The sequence below is a fragment of the Balearica regulorum genome, chromosome 3 (assembly GCF_011004875.1).
Source record: "Balearica regulorum gibbericeps isolate bBalReg1 chromosome 3, bBalReg1.pri, whole genome shotgun sequence".
Classification (NCBI taxonomy): Eukaryota; Metazoa; Chordata; class Aves; order Gruiformes; family Gruidae; genus Balearica; species Balearica regulorum.
Genome location: NC_046186.1, coordinates 87695460 through 87713679, shown reverse-complemented (window position 1 = coordinate 87713679; position 18220 = coordinate 87695460). Strand labels below are relative to the sequence as shown.

The 18220-nt window shown below is 44.0% G+C and overlaps 1 protein-coding gene across 3 annotated transcripts in view; it reads left to right on the top strand.

Moving 5' to 3' along the window:
* Positions 1 to 12782, top strand: part of SMYD3 (SET and MYND domain containing 3) — a 432592-nt gene extending 419810 nt beyond the window's left edge. For all 3 annotated transcript variants that reach the window (XM_075748835.1, XM_075748837.1, XM_075748836.1), the window contains 2 exons: positions 5238 to 5346; positions 12074 to 12782. In XM_075748835.1, coding sequence (XP_075604950.1) covers positions 5238 to 5346; positions 12074 to 12175 — 211 coding nt within the window. In that variant the 3' untranslated portion in view covers positions 12176 to 12782. The remainder of the gene's footprint in view (positions 1 to 5237; positions 5347 to 12073) is intronic.
* The last annotated feature ends 5438 nt before the right edge of the window (positions 12783 to 18220 follow it).

Sequence of the window (18220 nt, the reverse complement as noted above, 5' to 3'; positions counted from 1 at the left end):
AGGTTAATATAGATATGTTACCCTTAGAAATTATACAGTTCCAACTAGACTTCTAATATATAACATGCAAAACAGAGTCATTTAGGATCGATAACACGTTCCCACTTCCTCCAAAAATAACCCTGTAACCTTGTTCCATCCCAGGCAAAACTCTTGCATAGTCCTCATGCTTATTAAAAAATACCAATATTGAGCAAATTATGTGTAAAGCTACTTAAGATTATTTTCTATAAATAGAGCATTGCTAAGCTCTATTTCAGCTTCAAATTGCTGATTTTGGAGCAGAAATTGCTAGATGAAATTCTGTGTACAGGCTGAAGAGTTGCAGCACAGTCCCTTTGACTTTAAGATCTGTGAGCTCCTAAATGAGCACGGTTAGTTTACCTGTCTTATGCTCCTGAGGCATAGGATTTCTTTGACTATTCCTAAAATAACTGATTCCTCCTGGAAATGTTGATAGATACCAAACGTTTCGTACTTTTTAACATGAATAATAATTTTTCCTTAAATTTTGTCCTAAAAATGTTTCTCATAATTCCCATATTAAGAACTCATTGATCATCCCAGCCAAGGAGTGGAAATAATATCATGAGAATTAGATGACTAGTTTTACATTACTGAGTAATGAAAAAAACAAATAACTGGACAACATAAAAATAATTCCTAGGCTGCAGTTTAGTGAACAGCTTTAGTGAATGTACTCAAATACTAAGCAGTTCAGAAATCAAGAATAACTCAGAGAAAGAAAAGAAGGTTGCACTTATTGGGTGCTATATTTGTGGTGAACATTTCCACCAACTGTAGCAAGTATGTTTCTGCCAGGAGGCTGATGCTGTCCCTTTTGTATTCTGCTCACCACCTTTCCTGTCCCCAGGAGCCTCTTCTTAATTCCGTCTCTATTGCTGCAGATCCTAAAACCGCTTTATGTCTTTTATGCTGTCATATTTACTTGCACTGAAAGGTACTGCAAACCAATTTACAGTTATGTATAGCATCACTTTTTACGTGTCACCATATTAAAGAGCCTTGTAGCATTTCCATTTTAAACCCTTATTTCAGATTTTATAAATCCTGCCTGCTTCTAATTACATCAAGCTGAAGTGTAATGTGTAAATGTTAACCCCACAGACTGATTTACAGGGAATGGTAGGCATCTATTTGTTTTAAAATGAGGCATCAGAAAAGGCAGTGATTTTGTGTAGTCTCTTTTTTTTAATACTAGGCTTTAATTCTCGAGAGAACACAAAAGCTCTGATTATTTACCCTGTAAGGGGAGATAAGTTGAGTAGAATTGGTGGGACTACAGTATTAAGAAATAGAAGGAACTGGCTAAAATTTGTCAAGGATTGTCTTTTTTTACATTGTCCTTTACATGAGAACACAAGGGATTGCTTGAGCTGATATATAGAACAAAGAAAATTATTTTTTTCTTTATAAAGTATATGATTGGTGACTGCTCTGGGGGTTAATCAAGGCAAACCTTGTGGCTGAATTACAAATAGGAGCTATCGATCTCACGGTGTAATAGAAGCAGCTATTGCTTTACAGAGGATGGGGCATGGCCGTTGGGTCGTGCTCTGGATAACACAAACAGTGGGGTACCGCAGGGGTCTGACCTGGGACTCGTCCTGCTTAACATCTTCATCAACGACCTGGAGAACGCAACAGAAGGCACTTCTGTGAGGTTTGCAGATGACACCAAACCGGGGGGCCAGGCAATAGGCAGGAGGGCAGGCTGGAGGGACAGGCCAGCACGGATGCTGTTGGTCATAGATGGTAACAAAGCTGTGCTGTCTGTCTTGTATAAGCAGAGGATGTGATACAAAATGTACAGATCTTTCTCAGCCTTCTCCAGGTCTTTTCTTTACAGCGCAGCTTACTTGTTAGTTGTTGTATTCTGTTTAATCTGTCTTTGCAAGTGGACTACTGGGCATTGACCAGTGCCAAGGGCCAGGAAACATCACTCCACAGAACTGTCTTTATTTCAGCTTTCAGTATGTTACTGTTCCCTTTCCTATCCCTCAGGCCTTGGTAAATCTCATAAAATCCTTTTCAGATTGAAATCCTACTCTTCCCAAGCTGTAACGTGTTTTACAGCATGTATTTCTCTATAGTTATCTTAGTCTCTTGTTGACAGTCTTTAGGTACCAGTTCTTTGGCTGGTAAATGTCTTCCTTATTCTTAAATGTATCCACTTTGTTTTGTACAGACCAATGCGTGGGGATAATAAATTGGCTCACAAGTACCTGACACTGCTTCTTAGTTCGTTCTGCCATGCCAATTTTTCATAATACTGAATACTAGGGATGCCTGGAAGAAGCCAGCAGCATTTTTCCCACTTACACCTCTCCCGGAAGAGCTGCAAGCTGTCTGGATTTCTCTAGTAAACTCATTCAGTGGATGTGCTTCCACAAAAGGTGTTCCAATAGTTTAATAGATTTATTCCAGAGTATAATAATAAAAAGTTGTTTCAAATGTCAATTTTAAGGCTTGCAAAATGTAACTATGTACGTGCATAAGATCAGAGCATAAATCTGCTGGGTAAAACAGCTTTGTAAATATTTATGAGCACAGGGGTCTTCGTTTCACACTTACTCCTTCTGTGTCCTCATCTTAAATTTTCACTTCCTTTAGTTTATGCCTGGTAGTCTGGGCCGAGTGCCTGACGTTGCTTAATTGCCACTTGTTTTCTCTGGTATTGTGTACACCACAATCCTAAATCTTTATTGACTTCAGGTGAATGTATGATCTATAGAAAGAAAATTGTTTGCATGGAGGGGCAGATTCTGAATTCTGATGGCCCCATGTGAAGTTTAGCAGGCGCTGTGTTGCTGGACTAAAGCATAGCCTGGCTTTGTCCACGTGAGCTGCCATCCCTGTGGTGGCTGCAGGCGAGGCAGGACCCAAGTCCCCTGTTTGTGTCGGTATTTTGGATGGGGCTGATTACTCAGGAGGGAGAGGAAAAGGAGAAGCATTAAAAAGGTGGTTGAAAGGATGAAAAGTAAAGGTGTGGAAAGAAGATGTGAAGAAGCTGTGAAGGAGCAGTGGGAAAAGAATCAGAGCTAGTAGGATACAACAGAGACAGTCTAGTGGGGACTGTGAAGATGAGTTACCATCCCTTGCAAAAGTCTTTGCCTCCCTGGCTCCTTCTCCTGTGGCTGTGATCCTTGCGCCAGGCATCCTGGCATTTTGGTGGCCCAAAGGAGAGGGAATGACCTTTTTTATCCTTCCTTTGCAGCAGTCACAGGTGAGAGCAGATGTATGCAATCATATAAGCATCACGGTTTCGCAATTTTTAAAAAGTTGTGCATGTGCTCACTACTCCCATTTGTGCCCCGTTAGCACTGCAATTCTTATTACTCTTCACTAATTCTCACCAAAATGTCTGACTTAGTTGCATTTTCTCCCTATTTAACTAGTAGCAGATAGTACCATGTTATTATTGACATAATAACCAGAAACAAAATTCAAAAATAAACCTACTGATAACAGTGTTTGTTTAACCAGATCCTTGAAGTTTCTGACTGGTCAGTTTGGACTGAGTGCTATAATTTTTCTTCTCCCTTGTCTCTTCAGCCTTTTTGAACTGTAACCCACAAGGGGTCTGAACAGGTGGTGCTTGTGGCAATTCAGGATGGATTACTCTCATTGAGGAGCCGATTTCTGCTGCTTCATGAGAGGCTTTGGCAGATCAAGAGCTGTTGCTCTTGAGATCCTGCCAGGCGTGCTTCCCATGTGTTTCTGTATGTCTTCACAGAAACTGCGTGGGATCAGCAGAAAAGGAGGTTTTGGGTGTGAAAATATTTTCCACGATGTTTACACGTCTTTGAGATTTGTAAGGACAGCCAGATACACAGCCGTTTAAACAATTACTTGTATTTAATCACATTTGCATTTTCATTAGTGAAGAATAATGGAGAAAGATAACTCGTTCATTTGCATGCAGACTTATCAGAAGATTCCTATACATTGTATGAATTACATCATTTAATGTCTTAGCATGCATTTAATCATACCCATGCAGATTTAAGTATCTTTCTGACAGCAGTGGTATCATTCATTAGTAATTCCTGTGAAGTCCAATGATCATAAGTTTGGCGTAAACACAAGAAAATTCTTCAAAGAGTAGATTTTGGGAAGCTTATCAGTTCTTCTTCCTGCAGTTGTGACAAGTTTTGTATTTTCTTAGACACTCCTCAAGCACATCACTAGTGTACTTAAGGAATTAAAATGCTGTTTGATCAAATAGGATGTTTGTCCTCAGTGACTCATGCTTTTATTATTTTATTTGTGTAGTTAGTCAAAAAAGATCTAAGATCTTTTGCAGGTAACTTAACTTCAAGGTGTGTCCCTTCACCTCATGTTTCCTGCTGGCCAGTTCCAGGCAAGTCACGTCCACAGCTTTCTGCAGCCCTCAGGTTGCTCTTCTGAGATGCCATGGTCTCCACATCCAGGACACAGGGCTGGGGTGGGATCCAGCTGTTCTGAGCCAAGGGGCAGCAGGCTTTGGAAATGCAGAGTGTTCACCATGAAAGCATGGACATTTTAACAGCATCTTGAGAGGAATTAATGATGACATTGCTCTCCATCTACTGCCTAGAAAAAAAGAGAGCATAGTTCTGTTTTCATTAACTCCATCGAGATTCATGGAAAACCTCTGCTTCTGTGAAATTAAGAACAGGAGTGTATCCTCACACTAGCAGATACCTTGCCTACATGCACAAGCCACGTCTGAGATGTTTCCTTGAATATGCAGCACTAGCTCTTTCTGCAACACGGAGCAGCAAGCAAATGCTCAGAAATGGTGGTCTCAGTGTTACATACCTCCCTTCCCTGCAGTCCCTCTCCTTCATCCTGGAGGATCCAGGACTGGTTTCCCTGCTGAAAATTCCTCTTAAAACTATACCTCTCCAGAGACGTGGAATTGTGAACGACCTCTGTTTGCAACACTAAGTACAGTAAATGCTATTGTATTATCCAACAGTAGCAAATTAAATAATCCCACTCCCGTCACTTTCTAACAGGATAATGTTAAAGGCATTCCTCTGAGATGGAGAATAATAATTTGCTAATTCCCCTCAGTATTTCATGCTTCTCAGTAGTGCAGCTAATTTTCTCTGAGTACCTTATTAACATTCACAGTGACTTTGCAGTCCCACCCTAATAGCTCTCCGCAGAGGCAGTGACTGTGAAGGTGAGAGCTGACAGTGACACATTTTCCTCCTTTTTCCCTGCAGACTGCATTATCCTGGTTTCCATCCGCTGAGGGCTGTCCAGCTGATGCGAGTGGGCAAACTGCAGTACAGTCAAGACATGTTTCCTCAAGCGCTGGAGACCTTGAAACAGGTCAGTATTGTGGACTGTTTCTTCTCTGTCCCCCTCCCTCTCTTCTCCTAAACCTGACGTGCCTTCTGCTCTGCCTGTACCACGTGCCTTTGGATACTCCTCACCGCTTTTTCCATCAGTGGTGATTCCCTGGGCTGCAGCTGAGTGTGGTGATGGGTCACTGTGGCTCAGCGTTTCAGGCACTGACTTCCTCCAGTATCAGTCACTGATAATTTCAGTTCGATAGCTAGAGGTGCCTGGATGAAAAATTACTATTAGATCTGAAGAGATAAAAATATCTCAGTGCCTTCTACTCTCTTCCTTACCGTAGCAAAGTGAATCTGGGAGCACTGAAAGTACAAGAACAGGACCAGACCTGCAGTTTCTACCCTCCTTATTCCCTGTCAGGGATCTGCGATTTTGGATTGGAGAACTTTGCTTTTAATGCTTGTATTTTACTGTGAGCCACACTCAAATTAACAAGCATCTTCTTGATCCCTCCTATTTCTATATCATTCATGATCTTTCTCTTCTTTGATCTGGTTTTGCAGCTGGTGCTTTGCTAGTTACATTTCAGCTTTAAGCCATCTCTGTTGTACCTGAGCTGAATTTTATATTCATTTCCTCCTACCCTGGACTCTTATTTGTCCTGCCATTATATTGTTGTTTGTATCATCTTAAATATACTGAAGAATCCCCTTCCATGAGCAGCATGTCCTCAGGATGTAGGCTCTCACTCGCTTCCCACTTCAAGCCCTCAATCACTGCTAGGGTGTTTTTCTCCTCCTGGAAGATATGCTGCCTCCAGTTCCCCTCAAAGAGGTCTTACGCTTGTTACCTTGTGTTATTGATTGTCCTGGCATCAACTTGGCCTGAAGACAGTACCTGATCTGTGTGGTTCCCCACCTCGTTTCTCAGTCCACCTGCAGTGCCTGAGACAGCCTCCTCATCGCCTTTGTGGGTGCTGCAGAAAACCATCTCACCCAGGTACCTACCTGTTGCCGCTGGGCAGGAGCGGCCCCAGAGGTGGCCCCAGTGTTGGAAAGAAGCGCAGAAGTTGGCTGTATGTCCCCTTTGTTTAACGTCCATACTGTATGAAGAGCTGGGCTGGTGGCAAAGAGTTAGGGCAGCTGCTTGGGATAGAAGGGGATGGGTGTCTGCACTGGGCATGCAGGGAGAAGCGGTCTTTACTCCTGCCTCAGTTAGTATCAGTCATGACTCTCCAGATAACTTAGTATTTTGTACTTACTTTTGTCAACCCCCATATCTCTTTGGTTTTAACATCTGATTAATTGTGCAAGCTGAATAACTGATAATTTCCACATGTTGAAATAATAAATTAGTATTTAATACAATGCCAGTCTTACTAAGTCTTGGTAACTTAAATCTTCACTTGATATATTTAACTTAAATTATGGCCAATTCTGATCATTAAAAAGCAGATGTAAGAGTAATCAATTCTATTTTCCATGCATTATTCAGAAGTAAGTCATATATCTGTCATGTGCCAGGTAATCTGCTCTGCTATTTCCCCCATAGTATTTATAATTTCCAAACATTCAGACTTTCCTTTCTAGCAGGTGGAGTGAGACCTCAGTCAGAGAAGCTTCTATTTTCACTGATATTGCTGCAATATATTGAGAGGCATACTTTAATTGTGCTTCTAATATGATACTGCATTAAATGAAACTGGAGTGAATTCCCCTAGAGCCACCTGAATGCTGCTCATCAGTGAAGGTGGAAGCTGTGATGAGTTTTTGTATGGTTTTGGTGAAGTTGCCCATTGCAAACCAGACTGCTACTGTATTATCCTTTGAATGCAGAGCAATGACTAACACAGAAACATTTTTTTCAAGTTATTTCCCTGAATAGGGAGAATAACGTGCTGCTTACCATTCTGTGCCATACCTCGGTGCATCTCTAACTGTGGTCTCCAAGCCATTTGTGGTCCACAAGGACACAGTAAGTGCTTTACAGCAGGGATGTAGAACCATTTACAAACTAATCCTGCTGTGGCTTTGCCTATTCCCTGTTCAGCCTCCCCCTTTTCACACACGTGTGAGACAGGGAGAGACTGAGCTCCCACTCTCTGGGAGCACAGCTGAGAGGACGAAAAGCTTCTTGTCATCCTGTTTCTCCGTGCAACTTGTAAGCATAGGACACAATGCTGCTTTGGATGAGATCTGAAGCTAATTCCCTTCATTGCTGTCTACACTGGAACAAATTAGAGCAAGATATAATTCCCAGTTTGTTGCGAGTAAAGGATGTGATTCCTAATATAACTCAGATAATGTCCTAGAGTCATATGAGAACACAGTTTGGCCCTTTGTGATTAGATGTGTCAACAGAGCATGCCACATGCTCAGAGCAGAAACTCGATTGCTTTCTCTGCTTCATTACTCTTCTTAATACACTCTGACACTGAATAGCACCCTGTTGGAGCCCTCGTCAGACCAATTTCAGCATGGCATTAAGGAGAAGGATGTGGAAGGTGCAGAGGAATCGAGATCGGAGTGAAATTCACCTTGCTCATATAAATCCTGTTTAATCAGGCACAGCCTCAGAGCTGCTGAGGATTGACAGCCTCCCTGCATCAGATGCGCAGCCTGTTCAGACCAGTAGCTCTTCATACATAGCTCCGTAGCCCAGCCCTTCCTGCTGCTCTCTGTGCCGCCCGAAAATGAATCACTGTCTTAGCCACCATACTCTTAACGCCCTTTGGGTCTAGCTCTCTGCCTTGCACCCCCAAAGAAGGCTTAAATAATGTGGAGGGCTTTATGTTACCCACTAAAATGAAACCACCCTCTAAAAGTATATCAGGCCCTGCAGAATCTAACTTGCCAGGTTTTAGAAGTAGAAGTGTTACAGAAAGGCAATACTCCACTTCTGGAATGAAACCTGAAGGTAGCCTTGGGTTTATTGTGCAACCAACATATTATTTTTAAATTTATATACATATATATATATATATGAAAGATGCAATGGTGGGTGGACAAATGGAGTTATAGATCAGAAAGGCCTTTGTCAGCAAAAGACCGGAGCTGAAGCCCAGTGTGGCAACCTAATTTAAAGAGCCTGGAATGACTGTAAAAAGCAGCAATAACAAAAGTTGCAACAAGCTGTCTTGTGAAGAAAAAAAGCTTCTCGACCAGGAAGCAGCACTTCTGCAGGAGCCCAGGCCGGGTCTGCACCTCTGGAGCTCATGGAAGCCCCTAGCAAGTGTATAGATTTGTCCTGAGGTGCACTCATTAGCATAAATATTTGTTAGGTGTCATTTGTTACCTTCACAGCACTGTAAGCTCACCTGTTTGGTTGCCCAAAACCTGAGTGGAGCTGGACTTGGTTTGGCAGGACAGGCAGGGTGCAGAGGGGAATACTTGGAGTAAAGGAGATGACTTCATTTCCGAGCATCATCTCCTCGATGCAAGCTGCTGAGCGCCGCAGCGCGTTGTCTTGGCTGCTGCTCCATCCTCTGGGCTGCTGTGGTGGCAGCTTCTGCCTGTGCCCACACACTTTCCTGAGCAGAGCAGCCGTGCCCAGCTGCTGAGCGATGGCTGGTGGGGACAGGAGCAGGCGGGCAGGAGGATGCACACACATACGACACTGACCGGCCAGTTTCCCCAGCAGAGCCTGCAGTTGGCTGGCACGGTTGCAGGAGCACCTTTGTCCTCCCATGAGGTGATGGGCATGGCTGTCTTGTCTCGTGGAGGCCTGCAATAGGTAAAATATTGCTTCTCTTCTTACTGTAATTCCTGGTGTGGAGGCAAAAAGCACAGGAATTGGGGTAAAATCCCTCCCAAGTTTCACAGCAACACTGAAGAAATCTCCTTTCTCTAGGTGTTTGCTTCAAATGCTGAATTGTTTACCAGCTGTGGTTGACAGTAACTGTGATAGTTTCTGGTTTTCCTATGCCTGCTTGAACAAGTGTCCCCTTCAATCAAAAGAGATGGAAAAACACAGATTCTCCCTCTGAAATGTCATTTCACTTCCTGTCATTCTGACCATTTGCTTTCTGCTTTCCCTGTGACGGAACGGTGCCGTCCTGCTTCCGCACACGCTTCCCCGCAGCTGTGGTGATGGGCATCCCGTCCCATCCCCATGCAAATCAGGCACAAACGACTGTGATACATTTTATTTGCATTCATGGAGCAACAGCCATACCACTAATCTAATGGGGTTTATATTCTTCAGGGAGATAGTGTGTGGTTGATGACACTGTGGCCTGTGTTGCTGTCTTGCAATTGCTATAGCTTTTCATAATTAGATTTGTTCTTTTAGCTGAGAGGAAGACCACACGGACCACAAGACTCTGCTCAGCCTCAACTCTGTGCGATTTAGGAGAGCAGGGGAGTGTTCAGAGAGCCTGCATGTTCCTGCTTCTGCCTGGTAAAACAATTCCTTGCTTTGGAGGTGAAACTGCCTCCGTTTTGCACTGACCTTTGCAAAACCAGCTACATAACTTAATCCCAGTTTAATTTGGGGATTACAGAAGTCATTGCTATTCTAACTTTGATGCAACTGGCTCTGATTCATACTGCAGCATGTGACAGTATATTGCATGAGAATTATTTCCTCCCTGAGGAAACAAAAGGATAAAGACTGGTGCATTTATCTGCCATACTGAGGAAAGAAAGGAAATGGAAAGGAAATGTCGGAGGTGAGAGAGGAGTCAGCAATGGCAGCGTTATCTCGAGATTAGGTTGGATATTAAGGATTTTTGCCTTTTAAGAGAGGCATATCCATACGGACATTGCTGCCTGTGCATCAGGGTGTCCAGGTCCATCACTACTAGCCTGACCTCTGTCATGTAGGTGGGCTGAAGATCAAGGTCAGCTGCCCCGGGACTGCAAATCAGATGTATCCAAACGCACAGCTCTTAGCACAGGTCATTCACAGTAAATCCATCAGCTTTCTTGGCCAGGGCCTGCAAGCACTGTGCACTAAGTGTGTCTGGATCCATGGCCAATTCACCTGGCCACTTCGCTCTAGGGTGATCCTCTCCCTGCTTAATCAGCCTGGGTGCAGCTACATATTGCTGCCCAGCAACACGCATGGGATCCCGCCTGCAGCTATCCTGCTCTGCACTATCCAGGGATTCCTATACCATGGAAGTGTTCATCTGTCTCCATCCCACTGCCTCCGCCAGGTGAGGACTGGCTCTTATTCTTGCTTTTTGTACTACTCTTCCAATTATTTATTTAAAAAAAATAAAAATCTCTTGTGCAGCTTAATACCTCACACAACACAAGTGTTGAAATACTTTTATGATCTATTCTTTACAACATTTCCCCAATGTTAAATGAGGAAAAGCAGAATGCTAAAAACACTTTAGTTAGTCTTTTCAGGGAATGTAATTATGACTTACTTGCAAACATTTTGCAAAAACATGCCCAGCTTTGTGTTTCTGCTAGAATAGAAATATTCAAAAATTGAGGATATCTGATTTTATTTCACATTTCTTGGCCATTTCTAATGGTGATGAAAGCATTTCTACTGTTCTGCTTAACTAAGTATTTTATCATTTAGTAGTAGGGCATTGTGGTAGCTCAGAACATATTTGACTTTTTAGAGCTCCTTGCACACTCTGATTTGTTTTGACTGCTATTTCAACTTGTTCTTTCAATCTTTTGCTGCCTCCCTCTTCTTTTAAAAATTAGCTAATTTGAAGCAAAAATAAACTATGCTAGAATTTCCATATGCTTGCCAGTCTCTAGAATTTGGAAGCAGGCTTTCATTCATTCTACCAAAGAATATATTTATTTTTATCTTTCCAATTTAAATGAGGCCACTTCCTCAACACTTGTTTCCAAAAAGATCCTTTTTCTGCAATCCAAAGCTGATTTAGCTGAATTTTATCAGCTGACTGGGCCAGGAACACATTGAAACACAGGCCGCATTTAATTTTTGATGATTCCTCAGTTTGGGATGAGGAAAAATCTCTGATGTCTTTTCTCCTACCAGTACACGCCTAGCTCCCTTGTTCTTTCTTCAGAAGTGCTGAATCTATTTCCAGCTGGTACTTCTCTCCTTGCAGGAGGAATTTAATAGAAGGAAGAAGCAGAAATGTCATATGGAAGGTGATGATCTAAACACAAGCTGAGCAAAGAGCATTTCAGACATATCTGTGGCAGGGAATCAGCAACACTACAGGCAATACCAGCAAGTGTAAATTGGCCTAGCAATGTAAGATGACCGACACAGAGAGAAAATAATCCCTGGGAAAACCAGCAAAGAACCATTCCTGTGCATGCCTTTTTAGAGTGACACTATTAATGTACTTATTTGTTTCATGCTAGGATAGTTTCTCCTGATACAGTTAGGGCACTTTATTCTATTGGTTAAGCATTAATCCATTTCTATTTACAGGTCTTTGAGGCTACTAACATCATGAACATCACAGTCATCTTTCAAATAATTTATCAAAACCTTGGGTGCTGTATTTGACCAATCCTAAAATGGCCTTCACTGCAAAAGTATCTTCCCCTACTATCCCAAACATCCCTCTGTGCAACATATTAGTGGGCTTTAACACCTAAGAATAACGTGTCAGTGCCTCCTCCTTTGTCAGGGACAAATCATTATACACGTTGGGATACTTCACTCCTATTTCTATTATGCCGTGTGTTCAAGCCCCCCAGCTGCAAACTGCTTGAGGACCAGTACTTATATCCCTGCCCCACTGCAGGGGCCAAGCCCTTCACGTCGTCTGCACAATGACTGATGCGTCCCTTTCTGTTCTCTCCTCAAGGCCTATCATATTATGAAGGTGACCCACGGGACAGATCACAGCCTGATGCAAGCCTTGATGGAGATAAAGGAACAGTGTGAGGCCATCATGAAAACACAGTGAAGAAATCTTCCAGACTGGAAAACAAAGTGTTCAAGAAGAAAGGAAATCAAATGCTTTTTATTGCATTGGGAAGCTTCAAGATGATTTTGGTGTCTTTTCATTACTTGCTTTACAAAAATGTTTAGTATTTATAAGTTTTGCTGTATGATTTGAATTGAATTGATGTTTGGAGGAATATCTGCAATTTTCAGAGGAATTTTTTTCCTACCAAACAATCTAATTGATGGTACCTGGTGATCAATTTACAACACCTAATTTAATTGACAGTAAGTATTGGGAAATGCATACAGAGTCTTCACCAGTTACAAAGTGATATAATTCCATTGATATCAGCTGTCAATTTTTTATGACAGTTTATGCCAGCAATTATCCTCATGTCAGATACATTATAAGTAGAAAGAGTATATTTTTTCCCTTTGCCTTACCCTTAGTGTGGTTTCCAAAAGCCTGATCCAGTGCTCTTTGACATCAAATAAGTTTCCCAATGTTCTAAATGAGATTTTCCTCCCTCCCAATATATCTGCAGGGCTCCATCCTTCTTCTTGCATTTCATATGTTATAATACTGAATATTAAAATGGATTGAATAAAAAATTTAATCAAAAGTGTATCTATGTGGAAATTGCTTATTCTGTTTCCTCCCCATTTTGACTGCTTCAAGACTTTCTCACTTCGTACCAGTTTTAAAACGAGAGAGATTTGGACCTGTGAGCTCGGCAGTGTGGTTACTAGGCCTTTCTGAGCCTGTGGGATTTGGATTTCACTTCCCAAAATAGTAACTTAAACTCCAGAGCATGAAGCAGCAGGAGACGGTGCGGTGGCCTGATCCTGTAGCTAAGCACCAACTAGGACTTTCTTCCCAAGCAGGGAAATGCTGACCCTGGTCACTGCAGTCAGGTATGGTCAACTCTTCCCTCCCATCAAGCACACGGGTGTGCTAGGACACGACTGTGCGGTGAAGCTCTGAGACCTAGAGGTGACCGCTGAAGTAGGAGGTCATCCCTGGGGGAGAGAAGCATGCCTTGGAAAGCACATGCGCCCTATTTCCGCACGCTCATCAGTGACAGTTGTTCTCGCCAGAGCTGGTGACTTCCATATTTAACACAGAAACAAATGTTAACAAAAGCCAAATATTTATGAGTAACATCAAAGCCTAAATAATTTAAGGCCTTTGAAAGTATCAGTTCAGGTGTGTCACTCCTCTCTAACAATTTATTGCTGCTACTCCAATCATGACTGTTATTTCATTAATCCATCGTTGTTGTAAAGTCAGGCTTTTTCACACCAGTAACTTGACACCATTAATTATTATGAGATGAGAACACATTTAAAAAGAAAATGAACACTCTGGGCGTAATTTACAGCCACAGCACATGAATGCCAACACTGAGGAAGATATCTCCTTTCAAGGCGGTCAAATTTGTTCCAGTATATGGAGCGTTCACTTGCCTGGCAGTAATATGCAAGCAATAACCTATGAAATGCGGTGCATTTCTGGAGTACGTAGCATGGCTTGATGCCAGAGGCCAAGTCATATCAGCCACCCAAGAAGTGCAATAATCCTCACAGAAATTCACTGCTTGGTTGGGTCTTCTTGCTATTATGAAAAGGAGATTGTCTGGGGGAAAAGGTCAGACCTTTGCATTTATTGGAATTCCTGACAAAGTAATGGCATCACTGATGGACAATCAGAAAATGTGAGGGGTACCCACTCTTCAGGAGCTATTTTCTGGTTTTAAAGGGGCATATGCGTATCACAAATGATGTGCTTTTGCATAAAGATGATGCTTATGTTGTTTCATGATTACATATCTAGTACTAAGATTTGCAAATGGAAGTGACTTCAGAATGTAAGGTAAGACGATGCATTAATTTATGCAGCCTATACTGGGAGATGGCTCACCAGCTCTCATGTATGCAGACACATCTGTATGTATGAACTGCAGCAATGTCTTCTTGAGCTTCTGGTACAAGGACACCACAACTCTCCAAGTGCAATAGCAGGGAAGGATGGGCACTAGCGGAGAGTCTTACCTGTGTCAGATGAGAAAGGCCACATTACATCAGGCTGAAGGACCTACCTACACCCATATTTTCTCTCCAGCAGTGGTCTACAGCAGATGCTTGGGGAAAATGTACAAGCGAAACAGCTCAATTACTCTTGGGAAATGGAGAAAGAGTGTGCTGTGTTGACTGCAGAGCATCACAACAACAAGTGTGCTGCCACGTGTGTGAGGCTGTAGGAAATTGACCTAAACTAAAGGCTTTAAACTAAAGTTGCTGCAGGAGGGGAACCGCAATCCATCCCACTGCTACTAGTTTGATGCCAGCGCCAGCAATAGTTGCCTGGAGAAAGATCCCAGGTCAGCAGGAGAGCACCTGAAGTGCAGCACAAAGGAATTCCAGCCACTCCAGCCAGTCAGTCAGCTTCATCAGGGGCCCAAATTAAATGCCTCTGCACGTAGCATGGGGAATAAACAAGAGGAGTTAGCGATGACGTGTGCACGCCTGCAGGGCTGTGATCTCATTGGCATCATGAAGACATGTTGGGATGGCTCCTATGACTGGAGCATTGGAATGGAAGGGCATAGGCTCTTTAGGAAGGACAGGCAGGGGAGATGAGGAGGGGGTGTTGCCCTCTATGTCAATGACCAGCTGGAGAGCATGGAGCTCTGCCTGGGGATGGATGAGGAGCTGACTGAGAGCTTATGGGTCAGGATTAAAGGGAGGGCAGGGATAGGCGACATTATATTGGGGGTCTGCTACAGGCCACCTGACCAGGAAGACTGAGTGGATGAGGCCCTCTGTAGACAGATAGGCACAAGCCCTGGTCCTTATGGGGGACTTCAACCACCCCAATGTCTGTTGGAGGGACAACAGAGCACAGCATAAGCAACCCAGGAGGTTCCTGGAATGAGTTGATGACAACTTCCTTCTCCAAGTGATAGAGGAGCCAACAAGGAGACGTGTCATGCTGGACCTTGTTCTCACCACCACCAAGGAGGGGCTGATAGGGAATGTGAAGCTCAAGGGCAGCCTTCGCTGCAGTGACCATGAAATGATGGAGTTCAAGATCCTTAGGGCAGCAAGGAAGGGGCACAGCAAGCTCACTACCCTGGTCTTCAGGAGAGCAGACTTTGGCTTCTTCAGGGACCTGCGTGGTAGAGTACCATGGGACAAAGCCCTGGAGGGAAGGGGGGACCCAAGAAAGCTGGTTTGTATTCAGGGATCACCTCCTCCAAGGTCAGGAGCAATGTGTCCCAATGAAGAGGCAATCAGGCAAAAATGCCAGGAGTCGTGCACGGATGAACAGGGAGCTCCTGGGCAAACTCTAACACAAAAAGGAAGCCTACAGAGGGTGGAAGCCAGGGCAGGTAGCCTGGGAGGAATACAGAGAAATTGTCTGGGCAACCAGGGAACAGATTAGGAAAGCTAAAGCCCTGGAATAATTAAATCTGGCAAGGGATGTCAGAGACAACAAGAAAAGCTTCTATAGGTACATCAGCAATAGAAGGAAGACTAACGACAATGTGGGTTCTCTCCAGAAAGAAATGGAAGACCTGATTACCCATGATATGGAGAAGGCTGAGGTACTCAACGACTTCTTTGGCTCAGTCTTCACCAGCAAGTGTTCTAGCCACACCGCCCAAGTCACAGAAGGCAAAGGCAGGGATTGGGAGAATGAAGAACCGCCCACTGTAGGAGAAGATCAGGTTTGAGACCATCTAAGGATCCAAAGGTGCACAAGTCCACGGGACCTGATGAGAGGCATCCGCGTGTCCTGAGGGAACTGGCGGATGAAGTTGCTAAGCCACTATCCATCATATCTGAGAAATCGTGGCAGTCTGGCGAAGTTCCCACTGACTGGAAAAGGGGAACCAACCCCCATTTTTAAAATGGGAAAAAAAGGAAGACCCGGGGAACTACAGGCTGATCAGTCTCACCTCTGTGCCCAGCAAGATCATGAAGTGAGCAGATCCTCCTGGAAACTATGCTCAGGCACATGGAAAATAAGGAGGTGACTGGTGACAGCCAACATGGCTTCACGAAGGGCAAAACATGCCTCACAAACTTGGTGGCCTTCTACGTGAGATTACAGCAATGGTGGATAAGGGAAGAGCAGCTGACATCATCTACCTAGATTTGTGCAAAGCATTTGACACTGTCCTGCACAACATCCTTGTCTCTAAATTGGAGAGATAGGGATTTGATGGATGGACCACTCAGTGTATAAGGAATTCACTGGATGGTCACACTCGAAGAGCTGCAGTTGCTTGATGACCAAGTAGAGACCAGTGATGGGTGGTGTTCCTCAGGGGTCGGTACTGTTTAACATTTTTGTTGGCGACGTGGACAGTGGGATCAAGTGCATCCTCAGCAAGTTTGCCGACAACACCAAGCTGTGTGGTGCGATCAACACACTGGAGGGAAGGGATGTGATCCAGAGAGACCTTGACAGGCTTGAGAGGTGGGCCTGTGCAAACCTGAGAAAGTTCAACAAGGCCAAGTGCAAGGTTCTGCACATGGGTCAGGGCAATCCCAAGCACAACTACAGGCTGGGGAGAGAATGGATTGAGAGCAGCCCTGAGGAGGAATTGGGGGTACTGGTTGATGAGAAGCTCAACGTGAGCCAGCAATGTGTGCTTGCAGCCTAGAAAGGCAACCGTATTCTGGGCTGCATCAAAAGAAGAGTGACCAGCAGCTTGAGGGAGGTGATCCTGCCCCTCTACTCCACTCTCATGAGACCTCATCTGGAGTACTGCATCCAGCTCTGGGACCCCAAAGATAAGAAGGACACGGACCTACTAGTTTTCAGTAGCAATTACTGCAGGTTATGCTGTGGTCCTCCTAGCTTTCAGGCTTTTTTTTTTTTTCCTCTTTAAAGCCAATTACTACATGAAAAATTCCCAACAACAAAAGTAAACTCAGAGGTTATGAAGTCTGCACTCCTAATCAGTTTCCTTTTCCTAATACTACAAAGTATAGTTTTCAGGCTTAAATATGTCTTCCTAGAACACCACCTTTGTTTCTACGTGGACCTGTTGGAGTGAGTCTAGAGAAGGGCCATGAAGATGATCAGAGGGTGGGAGCACCTCTCCTATGAGGACAGGCTGAGAGAGTTGGGGTTGTTCAGCCTGGAGAAGAGAAGGCTCCAGGGAGACCTTATAGCAGCCTTCCAGTACCTGAAGGGGGCCTACAGGAAAGCTGGAGAGGGACTGTTTACAAGGGCAGGTAGTGACCAGACAAGGGGTAATGGCTTTAAACTGATGGAGGGTAGATTTAGATCGGGTATCAGGAAGAAATTCTTTACTGTGAGGGTGGTGAGGCACTGGAACAGGTTGCCCAGAGAAGCTGTGGATGCCCCATCCCTGGCAGTGTTCAAGGCCAGGTTGGATGGGGCTTTGGGCAAGCTGGTCTAGTGGAGGGTATCCATGCCCATGGTGGGGGGGTGGGATGGTTGGAACCAGGTGATCTTTAAGGTCCCTTCTGACCCAAACCATTCTTTGATCGGCAGCTGAGTAATGCAAGAAACCAACCTCACCCCAGGCTGGTCTGTGGTTCAGGTTTCTGCCTTGGCGTCCTGAGGGCACCACTTCATTGCCTGCCCTGCTTGGCCTTCTTCTCTGAGCTGGTCTGTTGAGATTCCTTATTACAGAGGCATAATTCTTGCTTTATATGCATCACTGTTGATGCCAAACTTGCACTTCTTTCAGCTCGGTCAAGGAAAGAGTACAGTTTTCTGGTTGTTTTCAATCATGTACTGAGTAGTTTCCCTTGGAAGTTCACATGTACTAACATTACCAGCAGGGCTGCTGGTGCTGCAGGGGAGGTTGTTGAAGGCTGACTTTTCTCTCCCAATGTTCCCACTCCAGCCTATTTTCTGTGAAGAAGGCTGGTCAGTGACTGCAGAGAGACCTAGCTAAATGCATCATTTGAAAGTGCGGTAGCAAGCAAGCATGCCAGCAAGGAAGCAACATTAGACAAGCACTCACTTCAAATCAAGTAATCTTATTTTTGCAGCTCAGACTCAAAGTAGTTGGAGTTG